Here is a 16,971-nt window from a genome sequence, read left to right as displayed (position 1 = left end):
GAACGTCGTCAGCGAGTGATTTTCTAGATCAAGCAAGATTTCACTGGGAACATCCTGCTGTCTTTCAGATTCCTCAAGCATTCTGGGCGTTCTGAGTGTAATATCCTGGCATTGCTGCTTAGCTATGATTCATCATACCTCCTCTGGTTGATCTTGAATCTCTGATCTTCTGACTGATCAACTCTGGGGCTTTTTGCTCGAGCACACGCTCACAAGTCTCTCGCGCAGCACACGATTGAGGTGCGATTTTAGTCAACGAAGAGCGCGCGAGTTGTATTTCACCTTTTAGCTTTTATAGGAGTGAAGAAAGAGAATTCCACGGTGGAAAATACCTCTTGTGTCGCTCTCCAAGAGCGTCCAACACAGCATTAGGAGATATATATGAAAATGTCGTCACAGCGCTTTTTGTTGAACGATTTTGTGATTCAGTACGTGAGAAATTGCAACAATGAAATAATTAATATCCACCCAGTGTTTAATAATAAAAAAAAGTCAATTAAACATGATAATTCACTATTGCGATAGTCGTCCGAAAAACATGTCCATTGTATGGTGAAAGGGATCAAAATGGGAAATTCATCTTGTTGGGCGGCAGCAAGTTGGCTGTTAACTCAAATCTGTAGCCTCTCCTGTGCATTAATCCCGCTAATTTGGCTATGTTCCGCGCATCGTCCATCCCACAGTGCTGTCGTCCTTCGAATTTCAGCCTGGCAAAGTCCAGGGCGTCTGCGAATGATCTCGGAGGGTAATTGAAGCACTCCTGAAGGGCAGGAAATTTGTAAATTCGGCTAAAAGAACGCAAAACTCAAATTACCTCATAACATTTCTTCAAGTCTATCCATTGATTGAAGTATGAGGCTCTCGAGAGACTCTTCCGGACACATTCCTGTTTCAAGCACTTGGTCATGTCCCAATTAGACCAAGTCATCAGAGCCACATTCCCATGCATATTCCGCCTGTCCATGCGCGGGAAGAGCAATCCTCTCTCCTGGACAGTTTCCTTCACCCAGTTGTTGAACATCAGCAGGCATTTAGCTAAGATCACACCATCCCTGACTTGCTGTTGCGTTATTCCGGTGAATCTTGTGCAGAATTCACTCAGTTCTGGAGTTTCAGTGGGACGAACATATTGCCGGAATTCCTTCTCAATCCTTTGCGTCTCCAGATTGTACAGCACCGCGGGGAATTCAATGATTTCACATGTATGGGTAAACTTTCCCTCCCAACAAGTCGCCTCGAAGTCAATCACAAGGACGTGCGTGAATCCTTCAGTCACAAGTTCAGTCATTTTCTCTCCTAAAAACCCAAAACAATGTTTTCAACGCGCAATTTCTACCCACATATTGAAGCAAAATTCAATATTCCTACGTAGAATGATAGAGGAAGCATTCATTTACCAAATTACAACTTACTATCAAGTTTCTGGTGCAGTCTGGAATATATTTTAGGGATTCTCTGCAAGTCAATCAGCTTTTCTTCCTGCACCACAAACACAACCTCAAATTTCCTTGGATAAACTCGGATAGTTTTTTTTCCACATCCAGTTTCAAATGCCGTCCTGCAGGTGGCAGTGCAAATTGGCGTCTTGTCATTGTCAGTGAGAGTTTAGTGCATTTTCTGAATTTTTCTTAGTATTTTGGCCACATTTCTGCTGAAAAAGTGTCTAATTCGACCACCGAACTGTCCCTGCAGGTATTTCACATGGAATATTGCAGAATTTTTGCGTGTATAACGGTGAAATGGGTGGAAATGCTGAGGCATAGCGGAATGGGATTTGTCAAATGGACGCCACGGCGCCATAACCTGAATTCGTTGTCCTAAAATTCCCTCCCAATATTGTAATTGCAGATAAACAATGGATAAGAAGCGTGTAACGCGGGGAACTTCCGATTCGCACGGCAGAAAGGGCTCGCGATATGGCTCGAAGAAGCGATCACCATCGCCGGAGGTGATTAGAAAGTATCCGGCCAGAAGGTCCCCCGGAGCGAAGCGTTCGCTGTCGCCGAAAGATGCAAAGGCACGCAAAGCGTCCAAGTCGCCGCGCCGGGAGACCAAGAAGCCGTCGAAGAAGGAGGAGGAGTCGCCCAAGGAGCGGAAAAAGGGACACACATCGCCCAAGAGTGCGGAGAAGCTGGAATTGAAGACAACCGGATCGACCTCTTCCGTCACCACGCAGTCCACCAGCAAGACGGTGACGCTGTCGCGCGGAGCGGAGGATGCCGACTTGAAGATGGGGGGCAAGGTGTTGACTGTGCGCCTGTCGCAGGAGCCGAGAACACTGACGCCGGCCTCTGAGCTGTCGCGCCGCAGTGTGAGCCGGTCAGTTAGCCAGAGTGTGGACCGTTTCTCGCACACAGAGTTCTCAGACAATGAAAACGAGTATGGGAAGGACACGGGCTTCGACTTCGGCAATGATCTGGCCACGTCGTACGTGCAGAGAGGCAAAAGTCTCCCGGCGGACAAGAGAGGCAGTTTGAGGCCCTCTGCTGCCGTGTTGCACCTGGTGTTCGTGACCATATTCACGCTCGTCCTCTCGTACTTCTGCGAGGTGTACAACTGTGGACTGCGCGAGCCCGAGTGGAGCCACCTGTGGAATCTGAAAATGTCGATAAACTACCAACTGGCCGGACTCTTCATCTCCTTCAATGTTCTCGTGGCTCTGCTGGCGTCCTTCCCGCTCGGCAGGATCGTGAACATGTACACGGAGCGCGGCCAGAATGTCTACTACTTCAACGGCCTGGGCACGGCAGTGGTTGCGACTGGCTGCGTGGCACTGGCGGAGTACTTCAAGTATCGAGTGATGGACTTGGTGCTCGCACACCAGTTCCAGCTCTGTGTCTTGTCCCTGATCAACGGACTGTCGCTGTCCCTGTATCTGTTCTTCCGCTCCAAGAAGATGCCGGAGTTCTTGTGGAATCCACAAGCGAAGACCGGAAATCAACTCGTGGACTTCATGATGGGCAGAGAAGTGTCGCCGCTCTGGTTCGATCGCATTGACATCAAACTCGTGCAGCGACGCATATCAATTCTGCTGACGCTCATGATCGCGGGCAGCTACTTCTACAGAAGTGTCAGGTTTGGGATGCGGAAGGGTATGTTACAGAGTGACATCCCCTTGGTGGACCTCGTTCTGGGGTTCGTGGACAGAATACACTACAATCATGCAATCGCCATGACTTCGGGACTCCTGGTTTTCTACCTACTGGATCTGCTTCTGCACGAGCATCATCTCACGAGCTCATATGAGCTGCAGTACGAAGGACTCGGAAGCTTCCTGCTGCTTACATACTCTAGTTTCCCCTTCTTGATCACCACCATACCAAGACTCGTCATCGCTCCGAGTGACGAAGAAATACCGAATTGGTTTCTTGTCGCCGTCGCAGTTCTCTTTATCGCCGGCGTCGTGGTGAAGAGATTGGCCGACAAGTTCAAATACGAGTTCAGACTGAATCCGCAACATGAGAAGTTCGAGAGTGAGTAATTTTCAATACAATCTCTAGTATATGAATTGCAGTCAAAGCGGGAATATTTTCTCACCAATGCCTGTAAGAATCCTGTTAGTCAAATTGGAACAAGTTGGTTTACAATGATATTCTGATAAGAGAATGAAATTCTCTTTTGTCCACAATCTCTTCAATTTATCGTGAACTGTGTGAACAATCAGTAACTCCAACTGAAACAGTTTCAGAGAAATTGATTTGATTTCACTCAATTCTATCACTGTATTAAAAGTTATTGAATTTATCAAGCAATAATTTTGTGATTTTTAGAAGAAGGGATTTTAAGAAATTGTCACACTAAGCAAGTGAATTTCATTCTCAATGCCTTGAATATTGACTAAGAATATTGGTTTTTCTGCATTCTGACTTGATTTTCATCCGTTTTTCTCCCCTTGCAGATGTCGAAGCCATCCCGACACACCAGAACAAGGAGCTGCTGGTGTCCGGACTTTGGGGCTTCGTGCGCCATCCGAACCACCTGGGCGAGATGATCTCGGTGCTGTCGTTCTTTTCGCTGTTGTACGCCAAGTTTGGCTGGGTGCCATTCTTGAGTGGGCTCCATCTCGTGCTGTTGCAACTCAATCGCATGCGGCGCGTGGAGAGGCACTGCGACAATCGCTACATGTCCTCCTGGAAGCGCTACACGAACATCGTGCCGAATCTGATCATGCCGAAGGTCTACTAGAGACGCGCGGCGCTCAGGCTCACAACACTTAAAGCGGTATCCGAATAGAAGATGAATCTTAGCATATTATTATAAGGTGGTAAAATTGCAGATAAACTTCGCATGTTTTTAAGGATCTTTCTTTAATTGATGATAGATTTTAAGGGACTCAAAATAGGACAGGTTAGGAAATGGAGAAAAAACAGCCAATCAAATCCTCTCTTTTAATAATGTGTGAATCAATATTGATTTTAAATAAGGAAAAAAGCATTTTATTTAAAACATTATTAATGGTGGGGAAGAAGAAAAAAAAAGCGAAAAGAAGTTGAGTGCCATGAAGAGTACAAAATTTTTAAATAACAATTAATTAAAGTGATTAAATGAGGAAAAGAAAATGGATATGAAAAATGAAATCAGTGACAATTAACAAGTAATTTTGTTCTCTTAATATTTTTTTCTCTTAAACTAACAATATTTTCCCAGTATTTTTTTGCGTTTAATTAACAAAGCCGTATTTCTTGTCTTAATGATTTTTACAGTGAGAGTGAGATATTTTAATGTTTTTTTTTTGGCTAAATTGGATCCGGGTCGGATTGGCGCTTGCAATTTTTTATAATAATTATTTTATGTGTTAAACAAAGAGATTAAACAGCATAATTTCGAAGGACAATTTGTGAGGCTCAACATGCAAATGACAATAGTAAAAAAAGAAAGAAAGAAGAATGAGGAGGAAAAGTGGTTACTTTAGGAGTTCAATGATCACAAAGTGAAGGAGTTATTTTAAGCCATTAGGAGAATTTTTTTATGCGTTCTTTTAATACTTTAATCCGGCCTTGGCTTTAAATGATTTTATTTTATTCTAATTAATATAATTTCTCTAGCGACATAATCATAAAAGTACGAATTGTAAGGATTAGACGATAGTTAGTGTTAATTGTACGTTTGTTTTCTTGCAAACTAAAGCAAAAATGTAAGAAAAGGTCAATGTGAGGTTTTAAAAGTATATATATATAAATATTTAGTGAAGGAAAAAAAACTATTAAGATAAATCCAGTAAGAGAAAAATATTTTCAATTCTTAGCGCAATAATATTTTTATATTAGATGAATTGTAATCAAATGATTTTCGCTAATGTTTTCAATTTTTTTTCTCTCTCTTATATAAAAAAAAGTCCTTTCAATGTGTGTAAATATCCAAAGTATATCACAATGAGTAGGACCGTGACAAAGGCAAACAAACCACCCAGTGAAGGATGTTTTAACGGATAAAAAAAAGAGTGTGTTTTTTTGTAGATTTTATAATGCTATAATTCTTAAGATTTCATCTCTTCACAAATTTGATTCTAAATCGTTTTTTTGAGTCTCTTAAGTGTAAATATAGGAAGTTTTCTGTCACGTTGGCGTTACTTGAAATTGGCAATCTTTGAGATGAATCTTCAGCTGCTGCTCAATGCCCGGCAAGTCCTTCACGCCCTGCAAATCGCACAGCACGAGCTTCTGCAGTTTGGTCAGGCTGGAGAGCTGCAGGAGTCCGGAATCGTTGACATTCGGACATTGGCTGATTTCCAACTCGCGCAGTGTTTCTTTCGCCAGCGCCAGATACTTCATGCCGCGATTGTCGGCGTATTTGCAGTTGCCCAGGATGATTCTGTCCACCTTCGCGCAGCCCTCCAAGTGGGCGAATCCCATCGTCATCACGGCGCTGTTGCTGGCGTCGATTTCCTTCACGGTGACAGTTGAGCTCTCGGGCGGCAGGAGATTGTAGTCGTTGTGGAGGATCTTTGGGCTCTCGCAGAATCTCACGGCGCCGCCGTTCTTCAGCACCCACTCGGCGCACAGGCGATTCGGACCGACTGTCCGGAGGCGACTCTTGTCCACTGTGTTGAAGATGATGTTCACCCAGTAGAAGAGTTTCCCTGGAGGGACCAAGGAAGTGATCAGAAAGTCTCTGTGCAGATCTTAGATCACTTACGAGTGCTGGCAGGCTGAATTTGCCTCGGGAGGAGCATTTTCCTACAGTTTACCGGTGTTTTCTGGCTTTGTTTTGGTTTTGCGACTCAGAATTTTCCAAGACCAAATAAGAGATGATTATCACACGACCGAGAGTGATTCTAGTGATTCAAATAGCCTCCATAAGTCATATTATGAGGGTGAAATGCTGAAGATTCCTTGAAAAAGAAATTAGGAATGTCCAAGGAAGATTTATGATGCTTCATTGTACAAGAATTCCATTATTTTATTGTGCTCGGAAGGGTTTTTCGCAGAATCTCATGAATGGACACAATAGCTGTGCAGATTGTAAAAACACGGTCATTCCCCTCTTTAGTGTGAAAAATACCCGTGAGCGCTGTTGTCATGTTGTCACAAAAAACACAGGAAAATCCACGAATTCCACCCAAAGCCGCCGTGAAATGAGTTGAAAATGGGAAAATACCAAGCTGAGATTGGCTTTTCCTTCTTCCTGACGAATTAATTGCAATTACTGAGGCTCGCGCGTAATAAAACAATTCTACGCGCCGGCGGATTTGTCCCAAAGTGCCGCCGCGCACTCTGTCGGCGGTAACTGAACGAAGGCCAATTTGACAAGTGGTGCCGCTGCCGGACTGCTGTTTTCCGCGACAGATTGTAGTTTTCCGGGGAAAATAGGGGCATTCCGCACTCAGTGGCGATTCCCAGGTGAAGTTTGTGCATTCCGTGAGCGAAGCAGTGCGTGCAAGGCGTCCAAAAGGCGGTGCGTGACGCGCGAGAAGGCTGCAAATTATGGCTTCCTCACCGAAGAAGGCGAAAACGGAGGATGGCAACAGCCGGGAGATGAACGAGGAGGAGTCTGAGGCGCTGGAGCACATAGACGCGTGCCAGAATGAGATTGATGCGCTGAATGAGAAGGCGAGCGAGGAGATCCTGAAGGTGGAACAGAAATACAACAAGCTGCGAAAGCCTCTGTTCGAGAAGAGGAACCAAATCATCAAGAGAATTCCCAGCTTCTGGGTCACGGCGATCGTGAATCATCCGCAGATCTCGTCGATTCTGGAGGAAGAGGAGGAGGAGTGCCTCCACTATCTGGAGAAGCTGGTGGTGGAGGAGTTCGATGACATCAAGTCTGGCTATCGCCTCAAGTTCTTCTTCGAGAAGAATCCTTTCTTCGAGAACGAGCTCATCACCAAGGAGTTCTGTCTAGGCTCCAGCGACGGGCCCACGTCCACCAGCTCGCCCATCACCTGGCGCGAGGGCAGGGACCTGCTGAAGGCGCTGCAGTTCAAGCCGGCGGCCAACAGGAGAAAGCGCAACCTCGAGTTCAAGTCCTTCTTCGACTGGTTCACCGACAATTCCGATCCCATCAACGATGAGATTGCCGAGGTGAGTTAACCCGCTTGCTTTCCCCGCGTCTGGACGCTCTTGACACTGTCCTCTTGCAGCTCATCAAGGACGACTTGTGGCCAAATCCGCTGCAGTACTATCTGGTGCCCGACATCGAGGTGGAGCCGGAGGAGAACGACGAGAACAGCGAGGAGTACGGCGAAGAGGAGAACTTTGACGAGGACGAGGAGTCCACAGAGCAAAAGTAGACACGCGTGTTGAGGCAGTATTTCGGCGTTTTGTGTGTGTTTCTAGAGCGAAAAAGGGTCAGGAAAGCTAAGGACTATCCAATTTATCTCTCTTCTTTTCTACTACAACAAACCATAGGAAGGAAGGCAAATTCCTTGAATCTATTTAAGAAGACAGCTGTAATCTTTTCACGTAGGAAATCATGTTCTCAATCAAACACTCTGCAAATCCGCAAACAGAAGACGAGAAGACGGCCGGTGAAATAAAAGAATTTGTGTCCAAGAAGAAATGGTCTCTTTCTTCAGCTCTACACAAAAAAGATTCAAATTTGATTTGATACAATGTTTTGAGCGTCGCCTCGGGCGAGGGATATTGAGAGTGTCTCACATCTAATGGGGCGAGGGATTTGAAGGCGTTGGGGCGTCGAAAAGGGAGTCTTCTTTGGTCAGATATGCACATCGACTAGATTGCGCGGGAACACACAGGGCGTCGTCACTCGTTGCAGTAGCAGAACTTCCGCAGCTCCGGCTGCGTCTCCATGATGCACTTGGCCTGGTCGCCGTACTGATTCACGCGCGACACGTCCGACATCCTTACGTCGAACGCGCGCAAGGCGAGCTCGTGCGTCACGCTGGCCTCGAAAATGGCACCGCCGGGACTCGTGGTCAGCTTGATCTGGTACATCTCCGTGACCACCTGCGTGCTGGACGTGAGATCGGCCAGGAAGCCGTCCATGTCCTTGTTCTGCTTGAAGCGCAGCAGATTGTCGTGCGGCGCCAGCTTGGCTGCCCAGTTGATCTCGCTCAGCGTCAGCTGGCGACACAGCTTGCGCTGCTCCTGCGTGAACTTATTCACGGCGTCCACGATTGCCACGGCCGCACGCACGACGACGTCCGCGGACGTGTCGTTGATCTGCCGCCAGTTGAGACACGCGCACCAGTGCGGCTCGATGTAGGCGTCAGCGCACGAGCGTGTCTCCGGGATGCGGTTGAACAGCGAAATCGCCCGGGAGTGATCCTGGCGAGATACTCTGCCGCTGCGAGATTGAAGCTCTGCGGAAAGAAAACGCACACAATACATCAATTATTCAAGGGAGCTTCAATTGAACGAAATTCGGGCTCTATTAATACGATAATTGCTGTATTTGAGTTTAAAAAGTTTAAAATAATCACTTGTGGAGGCAATTCAAGGCTTATGATACTAAATGCGACAAAGCTTGTGGGAAATAATGTAATATAATCAATATTTAGGTCGTGAAACTGTATAATTATAATATTTCTATTGTGTGGCATTTAAATTTAGAAGAATGCGGGCAATTTTTGAACATACAAAAGTGAAAAATGAATTTAACCTATTCTGATTCTACAACAGCGTTATGTATTATTATGAAAGAATTTTTAGCAATAGAGAATAAAAAAAAATGGTGAAAATCCGTAATGAAGATCCTAAAAAATTCACTCACTCAGGAGATCCTTGAGCGTCGCGTGCACGTCAAACGGCGTGGCGAGTCTCTGGGTGTTCTCGCGGAAGTTGCTGTAGGCCTGCGGGAACATCCTCTTCCACCACTCCGGGAAGGCGAAGGCGAAGAAGGGCAGTCGCTCCTCCTGCTTGCCCTGCAGCGTGTTGCGTACCTCCGCGAAGCGATTGCCGTGATCCGACATCACGATGAGCAGCGTGTTGTTGAGCACGCCGCGCGCCTGCAAATCCCGAAGCCAGGCCGAGAAGTCTCCGTCGGCCACGCCGATCAGATTGATGGAGTCGTGCGAGAGTTCGCCGTGGAAGCTGAAGACGAAGCGCGGCGTCTTGGCGTACTTCAGCATGAACTCCTTCGTGTACTCCAGCATGGTCTTGTGGCGCGCCTGATGCCCGACGCACAGTTTTCTGTGCTGGTTCAGTTCCGATTTGATGGCCAGATAGTAGGTCCTCATGTAGTGATGCGTCGGCTGCTCGTCGAAGCCGTTCAGTCGATACGAGAACGTCCCGATGTCCGGCACGTCCTCATTGAAGGCCGTCACATATCCCTCCTCCTCGTAGTCCTTCCAGATCATGGGGTAAACGTTGACGAAGTTGGAGTTCCTGAAGCGCTTGCGCGTCTCCGGCAGCTCCAGCTCCGTGAGGCCCGTGAGCAGCGGAATCAGCGCCTGCGGCGTCCCGTCGCCCACCACATTGTAGCCCCGCAGCACGTCCGCGCGCAGCTCATCCGTGAGATACGCGTAGGACTTGGGCAGCTTGCGCATGAAGGCGTTGCGACTCAGCGAATCGAAGCCGTACATCAGCACATTCAGTCTGTCGCCCATGCCTGGGCTCTCCACGCGCACGCCGTCACGCACGCCCAGCACCGTTCCGTGCCAGCGCTCGCTCCTGTCCACCTTGTGGCACTTCACGCGCGCAAAGTCCGACTGCGTGAGCTTGTACGTCTCCTCCGTGGCCACCGACGACGCCAGCTCGATGCGGAAGTCGTCGAGGCGCACGATATCAGCGAAATCACAGCGAATGCGCCCCTTGCGCACCATCACAGCCGGCCGGATGAAGCACGTGGAGCGCTCGCACTTCACCCAGTCGTCGCTCTCGTCGCCGCAGTCGATCGGCGGCTCGTCGCGCAGGAAGCTCATCATCTCCGGCGAATACAAAGGCAGCTCGGGCATTCGGCACTGGCCCTGGTTCTCGTCCGACTGAATGCCCTCCTCGATCATCTCCCTGGCGAGCAAAATCAATTCGCAACTTCAGAGATTAATCAAAGTCAGTATTTAGGCGATTTTCAGACTAATTCAACCATTTGTTTATCAATTTTTCTCTTTTCCTGGCTTTCCTGGTGATTTTCTATCTATTTCTGAGGATCCTGATTAAAAATTGAGGTTTTTTCATGGTAATTTACTAAATTAATATTCTATGGATATTATTTAAAATTATGGAATTTAGCTGCATTTTGGATGCAATAATTGATGAAAAAACGTGTGTTAAAAAGGAAATATTTCGTTTTATCCGAAAATATCATTGGAATATTAATTTAACACACAGAATTCACTCAAAAGTACTAAAAAAAACATGAATTGACTGGCAATAGAGCTTAAATACTGACTGAAATAATTTTCTCACCCCTAAAATTTGATGTTTTATGAGAGAAAAGTTTGCAGAATTAATTAAGAATGAAAAAGAATCAATCTTTGCTCAACATTGCGGCTTAAATGCGACCCTAATAGACTGGCAATGTGCCCTTATCGATTTTGCGGATGAAGCAGCGAAAAGCTGCTGTTCTTGAAATCAATAAACATTCATATTTTCGCAATCAATAAAATATGAAGAGCTTCAATGCTACTCAGCAAGCTATTTTTCCAACTTTTACTCTCTTTTTGCTCTTCTGGCGCTTCGTGCATTGTTTTCCCCCGTCCAAACATGCGAAGAAAATCAGAAATGAGGATTTGATTATCTCTCTCCAAAATGACTCACAACTTCTGCCGGTTGTCGCCAAAGTTGTCCCTGTTGCTGAAAATGTGCATTAGAAGAATGTAAATTCCACAGACGATGATCACAGTGATGAAATGGCGTTTTGAAAGTTTCCTCAACTTGTTCATCTTCGCGTGAGATTCAATTACAACTCCAGAAATTCCATCAAATCCTCCGCTCGTTGTCTTCCTGCCAAGACAGTGAGAGAGAGAGAGAAATGAGGAAATGTTATCGCAAATGATAAACATGTTTTGCTGATGGTGAAATTGAAATTCCATCTCTGCATCCCATGTTAATCCGCCCGCCCACAATTTGCATATTTCACAACTGAATCTCTTGGATCACTTCCAGCGGATTCTGGACTGAAAAGCCGGTCATTCATGATGGCTGATGAATAAAAATTTGAATTGCCACTTTATTGAATCCCTCTTCGGTTGGGATTTCTGCTGCCTGTTCAGCAAATTGAACAAGCACACGCCCATAAAGGGAAAGGATATCAAAAGGAAAATTGGAAAATCAACAAGCGTGAGAGACTTTCGCAAGGATTTCCCTTCGGCACAAAAACAATCTTCCACTCGCACTGGCTGAAGTCCAATCAAGTGGAATTACAGGGAAAACATACGTTTTCCTCTCTTGCTGAACCCTTTTGAACTGCTGCAGAAAAAACACTGCGTCTTAATGGAATAATTGCAAAACGTGGAATTTGCGCTTTGCGTTGTAAAATGCAGAACAAATTAGATCTAATTAGAGAAATGTGCTCTATTTTTTGCACTTTTTGCATGAACTTCGGGGAATGACCGGGAATAATCAGAAAATTTCATCGTTCGACGGTTGAATTTATGCTAAATCCTTCGATTAATCGATTATTTTGCCGAAAACGGCTTTCTTTTATCGCTTTTTAAGAGTTTCTAAAGAGAAATTAAATATCAAGTCGGTCTAGCCTTTGGACTAACTAATTTTCAGAAGATATTTAAAGTTCTGCATCAATAAATTCTCCTACAAGTTAATGAAAACAGCCATAAAACCGTGTTAAAATAACAAATTGAGTAATAATTACCCAGAAAACCTTGAAAAACACCCAAAAACAATACTTCTTACTTTAGAAGAGGTCAAGAAAAGTGTTTAAAAGTCTGATTTTATGCTTACATTTCCTAAAAATAGAACAATCTTGGAATAATCTCAATCACAATTCTACTATTAACCCCGTTCATCTCACTAAAGTCAACATAAAGAAGTGATTTGTTTCATAATTTTGCGGATTAGCGTAATTAAATTATTGCTGACGAGAAATGTTACACAAAGCATTGAGTTTAACATTTTTAATTCATGATTTTATTAGACATTTCCACAGTTTTCTTCCATTCCACGAAAACATTGAAGTTCACAAGTGAATATAGTAAGAATTCATTGGAAGCATTTTAATATTGCATGAAGAAATTAAACCTTCCATTCGCTATGATTACACTTCTCAGCACAAAATCATTGTGTCACAACCGTGTAATTTCACCAATATTCCTCTTTCTCTTCCACAGAACTTTTGGAATAAATCATTAAGCGTCTATTTATACATTCTCACTTGTACAGAGCGAGTATCAATTGGCGGTAAAACATTCCCGAGAAGCGCACGCACGTCTTTTGGCTAAAAAAAAATCATCATTTGCAATTCCAATCTTTTCTTGATTTTTGCAAAAATAAACAAGAAAGACGACAAAGTGTGGAAACAAAGAAGAAATAAAAAACCAATACGACTTCTTTTTGTTGTTCTTTTTGTACATTAATGTCGCGAAATGTTCTAATTGAAATGTCTTTTCGCCACTTGAGAAGCGCCAATTGTAAACCAGCAAAAACTGCCTCTTTCTCGCCATGTGGCAAGAAGAGTTTTGCGAAAAAGGCATCAAGTGAATTGCCGAAGCAATTGCAAAACTGTGAAGATCACGCTGATCGTCATTGAATTCCCATTTCCTTCATCCACAATCAATTCTCCAATTAGCGCAATGTAAAAAATCATGAGTTTTTACCCAATTTCTCACCTTCCAGAAGGTTTTTTTTTCGTTTATATTTCTCAGAAGAAACAGAGCTGAACGCGATCTAAATCTTAAGAATTCACAGTGAATTCATTGCGCTTTGATTAGTTGATTTGTATATTTCTACCACGTTTTCCTCCCCGAAAATAAAGCGTCTTAATTGCAAATGAATGCTTCTAACTCACGTCCAAATGTGCGTGTTTTCGCTTTGGATATTCATAAATTGCAACTTCCTGTCGTCGTCCAACACATGCTGGAGTGTTTTAAAAACGGAAAATCAATATCATACGTGACATAATTTGTTGAAACTTTAATATCGCGTTATCACACAACGTCTGCTCTTGTCCACAATCGAGCATAAACGACAAATTGATATGCAAATTCTTGCCTATTGTTGGCCCGTCGTGGGTGGAAAAGACGGCCTTTCTTCGAGCATTCACACCTCGACGGGGCCAAAAGGGGCTCCATTTGGGGGGGCGGCATGGAAGCAAGGGTGGGTCTTTAATATGCAAGTGCGCTGCGTGCGCAAAATTCACCCTTTGGCAGGTGTTTTTTTTTTCTCCCTTGCCATCAAACACTGCAGATTTAAGGGTGGAAAATTGCACTCACCTTTTCTGTCTGTATTGAAAATTCTCCTCTGCAATCCCTTGCAGACAAATCACACGTTCAGGCCTCGCTTTCAGGGTTTGTGTGTGCGTGCAAAATCACTACTTTCTCACAGATTATTCTCTTAGACTTTTTGCACAGTTGCTTTTCGCCCATTTTTCCTCACATCACAAATTCCGCGTGTTTAACACATTTTATCACATCGCCAATCAACCTAACTCAGCCTTCGCCACTGTATCGTCACTGATATGTCGCATTTGCGGACGATTCTGTGGCAGAAACACCCTCGATTTTCACACAATTCTCCACCCTTCACGCGAGGCGCCCGTGTGTGTGCTTCTGGGCGCGCTGTTCATTGCGAATGACGACTCGTGGCTCCAAAATTGCCCCTTTTTCACTCTCACGCGCGATCTCTCTCTCTCTCTCGCTCTCTCTCTCTCCCAATTCTGCGCGCACACACACGCTCAGCCGGCACCGGGAAGCACCAGCTGACTCCCGACTCTTCTGCGCACTCACTTCGATTCCCAGCACTGCCAAGATTCCGCGCCTTTCCCGCCGAAACTCATATTTCCCCCTTCCCAGGATTTTCCTGGTGTGCAAAAGCAGCGCAGAAAAAGAAAAAAAAAAACAAGATCATTAGCCGAGAATCAACAAATAGATTTGGCGCGTGATATACTCACTAACTCTACTTGCAGTCTTTCTACAATTTCTCCCCTAAGAGATTACTCCAGAACATATTTGGGCACTGTACACAAGTCCCAGACGTAAACAGCGAAGTAAATTACTCCCAGCGCGACGAAGTACGTCGCATACACGTAGAATTGCTGGAAGATGGTCAGATGAATGCTAGTCACGACCGTGAGTGTGAGAATCGTCTGCAGCACGAGACTGAGGAACGTGTTGAAGCCAAACACGAGGCCAAAACTGTCCTCCTCGAGATGATTTGCCACTTCAGCACTGCAAACAGAGACGGAAAAAATCATTAGCGTGCAATTTCAATGTCATTTTTATGTGAAAATGCAATACAATTATAAAATATATCATGCATTATGCATTTGCTAATCATTCGCATTATGATGAGATGAATTTTCTGCAATTCGTACTAATCTACTGGTGAAGAAATCAAGGACGACAGATGGAAAACAAGAATCATTAAATCTTTATCACTAATTATGCCTAAAATAACTTCTCATGTCGGTTTTGTGTTCTATTGTTTGATTATCCAATTTTGCCACTGAAATGTAATCCTTTTAGTGATTGATTTTGAGTTAATTGGAGAGCTTTTGCAAACATCTACAACTTCTTCTGAAGATTTGAACGTTACCGGTTCAAGTTTCGATGTCTGAATTCTCTCTAGTTCAAACAAGAACCGAGCTTTCTATCAGCATGAAACAAAGCAGATGCTTTATCAACGTAGTTTCGTATTAAATATCACTTCATGAATATTATCATATATGATGAATTCCTCTAACTGCACTAAATAACCGAAATGTAGCAGAACACGCCACTGACAGACACTTTTTCACACTGAATTGCATTTGCTTATCGTGTGAAAATGCTTTGTCATTTGCTCAGTCCATAAAATAGAACTATTCTAACTTAATTTAGTGCATTTTCTAAATTCACGACATTCACGAATAATCCATGAATGCCAGAAAACGTGACCCTTTCAAACAGCAGTGATAAGAAATTCATGGTCAGAAATTGCGCATTTCTCACCTCACGTTCGCTAAACAATATTTTCCTATTATTGTGATGATAAAATTGCACTCATTCCCAGTTATCCGAAAGCAATCAAGTGATAATACTCGCCTGGCGATTGTGGATGCAAACGAGTAAAGCACTCCAAAGATGAGATAAGCTGCGTACGAGACGAAGAGATTCTCCGTGTGAGAACCCATGAAGATGGCCAATCCACCACCCAGGGAAGCGATCACGAGAAGGAAGATGCTCCGGCGGCCGCCCAGGAAGCTATTGTGGGAATATCCCGCCACCAGGGCGGAGAAGGCGCCAAGGAGAGTCATTGCAGCCTCCACAGCGCCGTTCCAGATCTCCTTGTTGTCCACATTGAGGGCGTTCCACAGTATCTGCACGTACGAGATGAACTGAAGGTATCCGCAGAGACCGAAGATGAACCAGATGCTGCCGATGAGAACCTTCCGGCTCGTGTAGGCTCTCCGGAATTGTCCCCAGAGCAGCTTCAGTGCGTGATCCTTGCGCGTGACAACGAGTTCGTGCTCTGAGGAGAGGAACTCGTTGGTGGTCCGCTGAATTGAGGCCTTGCGATGGAAGTATACACTCCTCTTCACCGATGGGAGGAAGAGAGCCCAAAGCGTGGCCAGGATCTGCGCTCCCAGTGTGACATAGTTCAGTTCCCGATAATCCATCCACTGCAGGAAGATCAGCAGCTGTCCCGAGGCGCCGGCAATGAAGCGCCCACAGAGAATGGCGGCTCTGGTGTGAGATGTGACTTTTGAGTAGTGCTCCTTCTCCACCTTGGCGTAGATGTAGGTGAAATAGGCCACTTCCGTGGCCAGATAAGTGCCGTAAAACACCTCAGCGACTTGCAAAGCCTCCAGAGTCTCTGTCCACAGCAGAAGACTCCACACAATCACACCCGAAATGCCCAGCACCAGAATCAGTGGTTTGTACCTGCAAACAGAGGAGATTCCTGAATAATCTGACCAGAACTGGATGTTATGCAATCCTACTTGAGGAAATCCGTGATGAGGAAAACAATGATTAATTGCGCAGCATATGAGTATGTTCCCACAGGGTAGACATCGCGATTGACCTGGAAAGAGAGAAAGTGCAGAGTCTGGGACAGGTTTGAAGGCACAAGGTGACTTTCTCACCTGTTCCTCAGTGATGTTTCTCCAGCCGCCGAGCAGGAAATTCGTAACAAAAGGCTCTGACGGCCGGATCTCCTTGAGGAAGCCAAAGATGCAGAGCAGGAGAGAAATTCGCATCCATTTCTGCATTATTTCACTGCACAGCACTCGCGATAAGTCCACGTGAATCTCCAGCTGACCGCGCTCTGGGTCAAATCCGCATCCAGCACGGACTTTTGAGGTTATGTCACTGAAGCGCCAAACGCAAATCGCAGCCAACTTCACGGCGCACTTTCAAATGCGTGACTCTGCAGAAAAATGGCAAAAGTGAATAGGAAATTAATTGAAACTCCGAGA

General features: G+C 45.0%; 6 protein-coding genes across 9 annotated transcripts; 2 read left to right on the top strand and 4 right to left on the bottom strand.

Annotated features, from left to right (window-relative positions):
* Nucleotides 1–469: 469 nt before the first annotated feature.
* Nucleotides 470–1,515, bottom strand: LOC132264865 (3'-5' exonuclease Snipper). Of its 2 annotated transcripts, none has more exons than XM_059765199.1 (3): nucleotides 1,413–1,515; nucleotides 815–1,296; nucleotides 470–760 (listed from the first exon to the last, which is right to left on the bottom strand). In XM_059765199.1, the coding sequence occupies exons 2-3, from the start codon at nucleotides 1,286–1,288 to the stop codon at nucleotides 563–565; spliced, it is 672 nt and encodes a 223-aa protein (XP_059621182.1). In that variant the 5' UTR covers nucleotides 1,289–1,296; nucleotides 1,413–1,515; the 3' UTR covers nucleotides 470–562. The 2 variants fall into 2 exon arrangements, with proteins under 2 accessions (XP_059621182.1, XP_059621183.1); XM_059765200.1 differs by having other exon boundaries at nucleotides 1,398–1,460.
* A 36-nt stretch (nucleotides 1,516–1,551) lies between these two features.
* LOC132264862 (lamin-B receptor) lies at nucleotides 1,552–5,558 on the top strand. The gene is made up of 3 exons (XM_059765194.1): nucleotides 1,552–1,692; nucleotides 1,849–3,473; nucleotides 3,899–5,558. Exons 2-3 carry the CDS (start codon nucleotides 1,856–1,858, stop codon nucleotides 4,183–4,185), a joined length of 1,905 nt encoding a protein of 634 aa, XP_059621177.1. The 5' UTR covers nucleotides 1,552–1,692; nucleotides 1,849–1,855; the 3' UTR covers nucleotides 4,186–5,558.
* LOC132264866 (ATP synthase subunit s, mitochondrial) lies at nucleotides 5,556–6,602 on the bottom strand. Its single transcript, XM_059765201.1, has 2 exons — nucleotides 6,136–6,602; nucleotides 5,556–6,079 (listed from the first exon to the last, which is right to left on the bottom strand). Exons 1-2 carry the CDS (start codon nucleotides 6,170–6,172, stop codon nucleotides 5,556–5,558), a joined length of 561 nt encoding a protein of 186 aa, XP_059621184.1. The 5' UTR covers nucleotides 6,173–6,602.
* A 128-nt stretch (nucleotides 6,603–6,730) lies between these two features.
* LOC132264864 (protein SET) lies at nucleotides 6,731–7,852 on the top strand. The gene is made up of 2 exons (XM_059765198.1): nucleotides 6,731–7,520; nucleotides 7,580–7,852. The coding sequence occupies exons 1-2, from the start codon at nucleotides 6,924–6,926 to the stop codon at nucleotides 7,727–7,729; spliced, it is 747 nt and encodes a 248-aa protein (XP_059621181.1). The 5' UTR covers nucleotides 6,731–6,923; the 3' UTR covers nucleotides 7,730–7,852.
* A 128-nt stretch (nucleotides 7,853–7,980) lies between these two features.
* On the bottom strand, nucleotides 7,981–14,361 carry LOC132264861 (uncharacterized). 2 transcript variants are annotated; one of them, XM_059765192.1, is made up of 4 exons: nucleotides 13,787–14,360; nucleotides 11,157–11,342; nucleotides 9,172–10,406; nucleotides 7,981–8,761 (listed from the first exon to the last, which is right to left on the bottom strand). In XM_059765192.1, the coding sequence occupies exons 2-4, from the start codon at nucleotides 11,279–11,281 to the stop codon at nucleotides 8,202–8,204; spliced, it is 1,920 nt and encodes a 639-aa protein (XP_059621175.1). In that variant the 5' UTR covers nucleotides 11,282–11,342; nucleotides 13,787–14,360; the 3' UTR covers nucleotides 7,981–8,201. The 2 variants fall into 2 exon arrangements, with proteins under 2 accessions (XP_059621175.1, XP_059621176.1); XM_059765193.1 differs by lacking the exon at nucleotides 11,157–11,342 and having other exon boundaries at nucleotides 13,787–14,361.
* LOC132264863 (thiamine transporter 1-like) lies at nucleotides 14,258–16,869 on the bottom strand. Of its 2 annotated transcripts, XM_059765197.1 has the most exons (5): nucleotides 16,639–16,869; nucleotides 16,495–16,577; nucleotides 15,596–16,435; nucleotides 14,464–14,740; nucleotides 14,258–14,372 (listed from the first exon to the last, which is right to left on the bottom strand). In XM_059765197.1, exons 1-4 carry the CDS (start codon nucleotides 16,762–16,764, stop codon nucleotides 14,506–14,508), a joined length of 1,284 nt encoding a protein of 427 aa, XP_059621180.1. In that variant the 5' UTR covers nucleotides 16,765–16,869; the 3' UTR covers nucleotides 14,258–14,372; nucleotides 14,464–14,505. The 2 variants fall into 2 exon arrangements, with proteins under 2 accessions (XP_059621180.1, XP_059621179.1); XM_059765196.1 differs by having other exon boundaries at nucleotides 15,596–16,869.
* Nucleotides 16,870–16,971: the final 102 nt, after the last annotated feature.

The sequence above is a fragment of the Phlebotomus argentipes genome, unplaced genomic scaffold (assembly GCF_947086385.1).
Source record: "Phlebotomus argentipes unplaced genomic scaffold, Phlebotomus argentipes genome assembly contig_2, whole genome shotgun sequence".
NCBI lineage: Eukaryota > Metazoa > Arthropoda > Insecta > Diptera > Psychodidae > Phlebotomus > Phlebotomus argentipes.
Note: the sequence above shows the minus strand (reverse complement) of the source record. Positions and strands in the feature narration are given on the sequence as shown.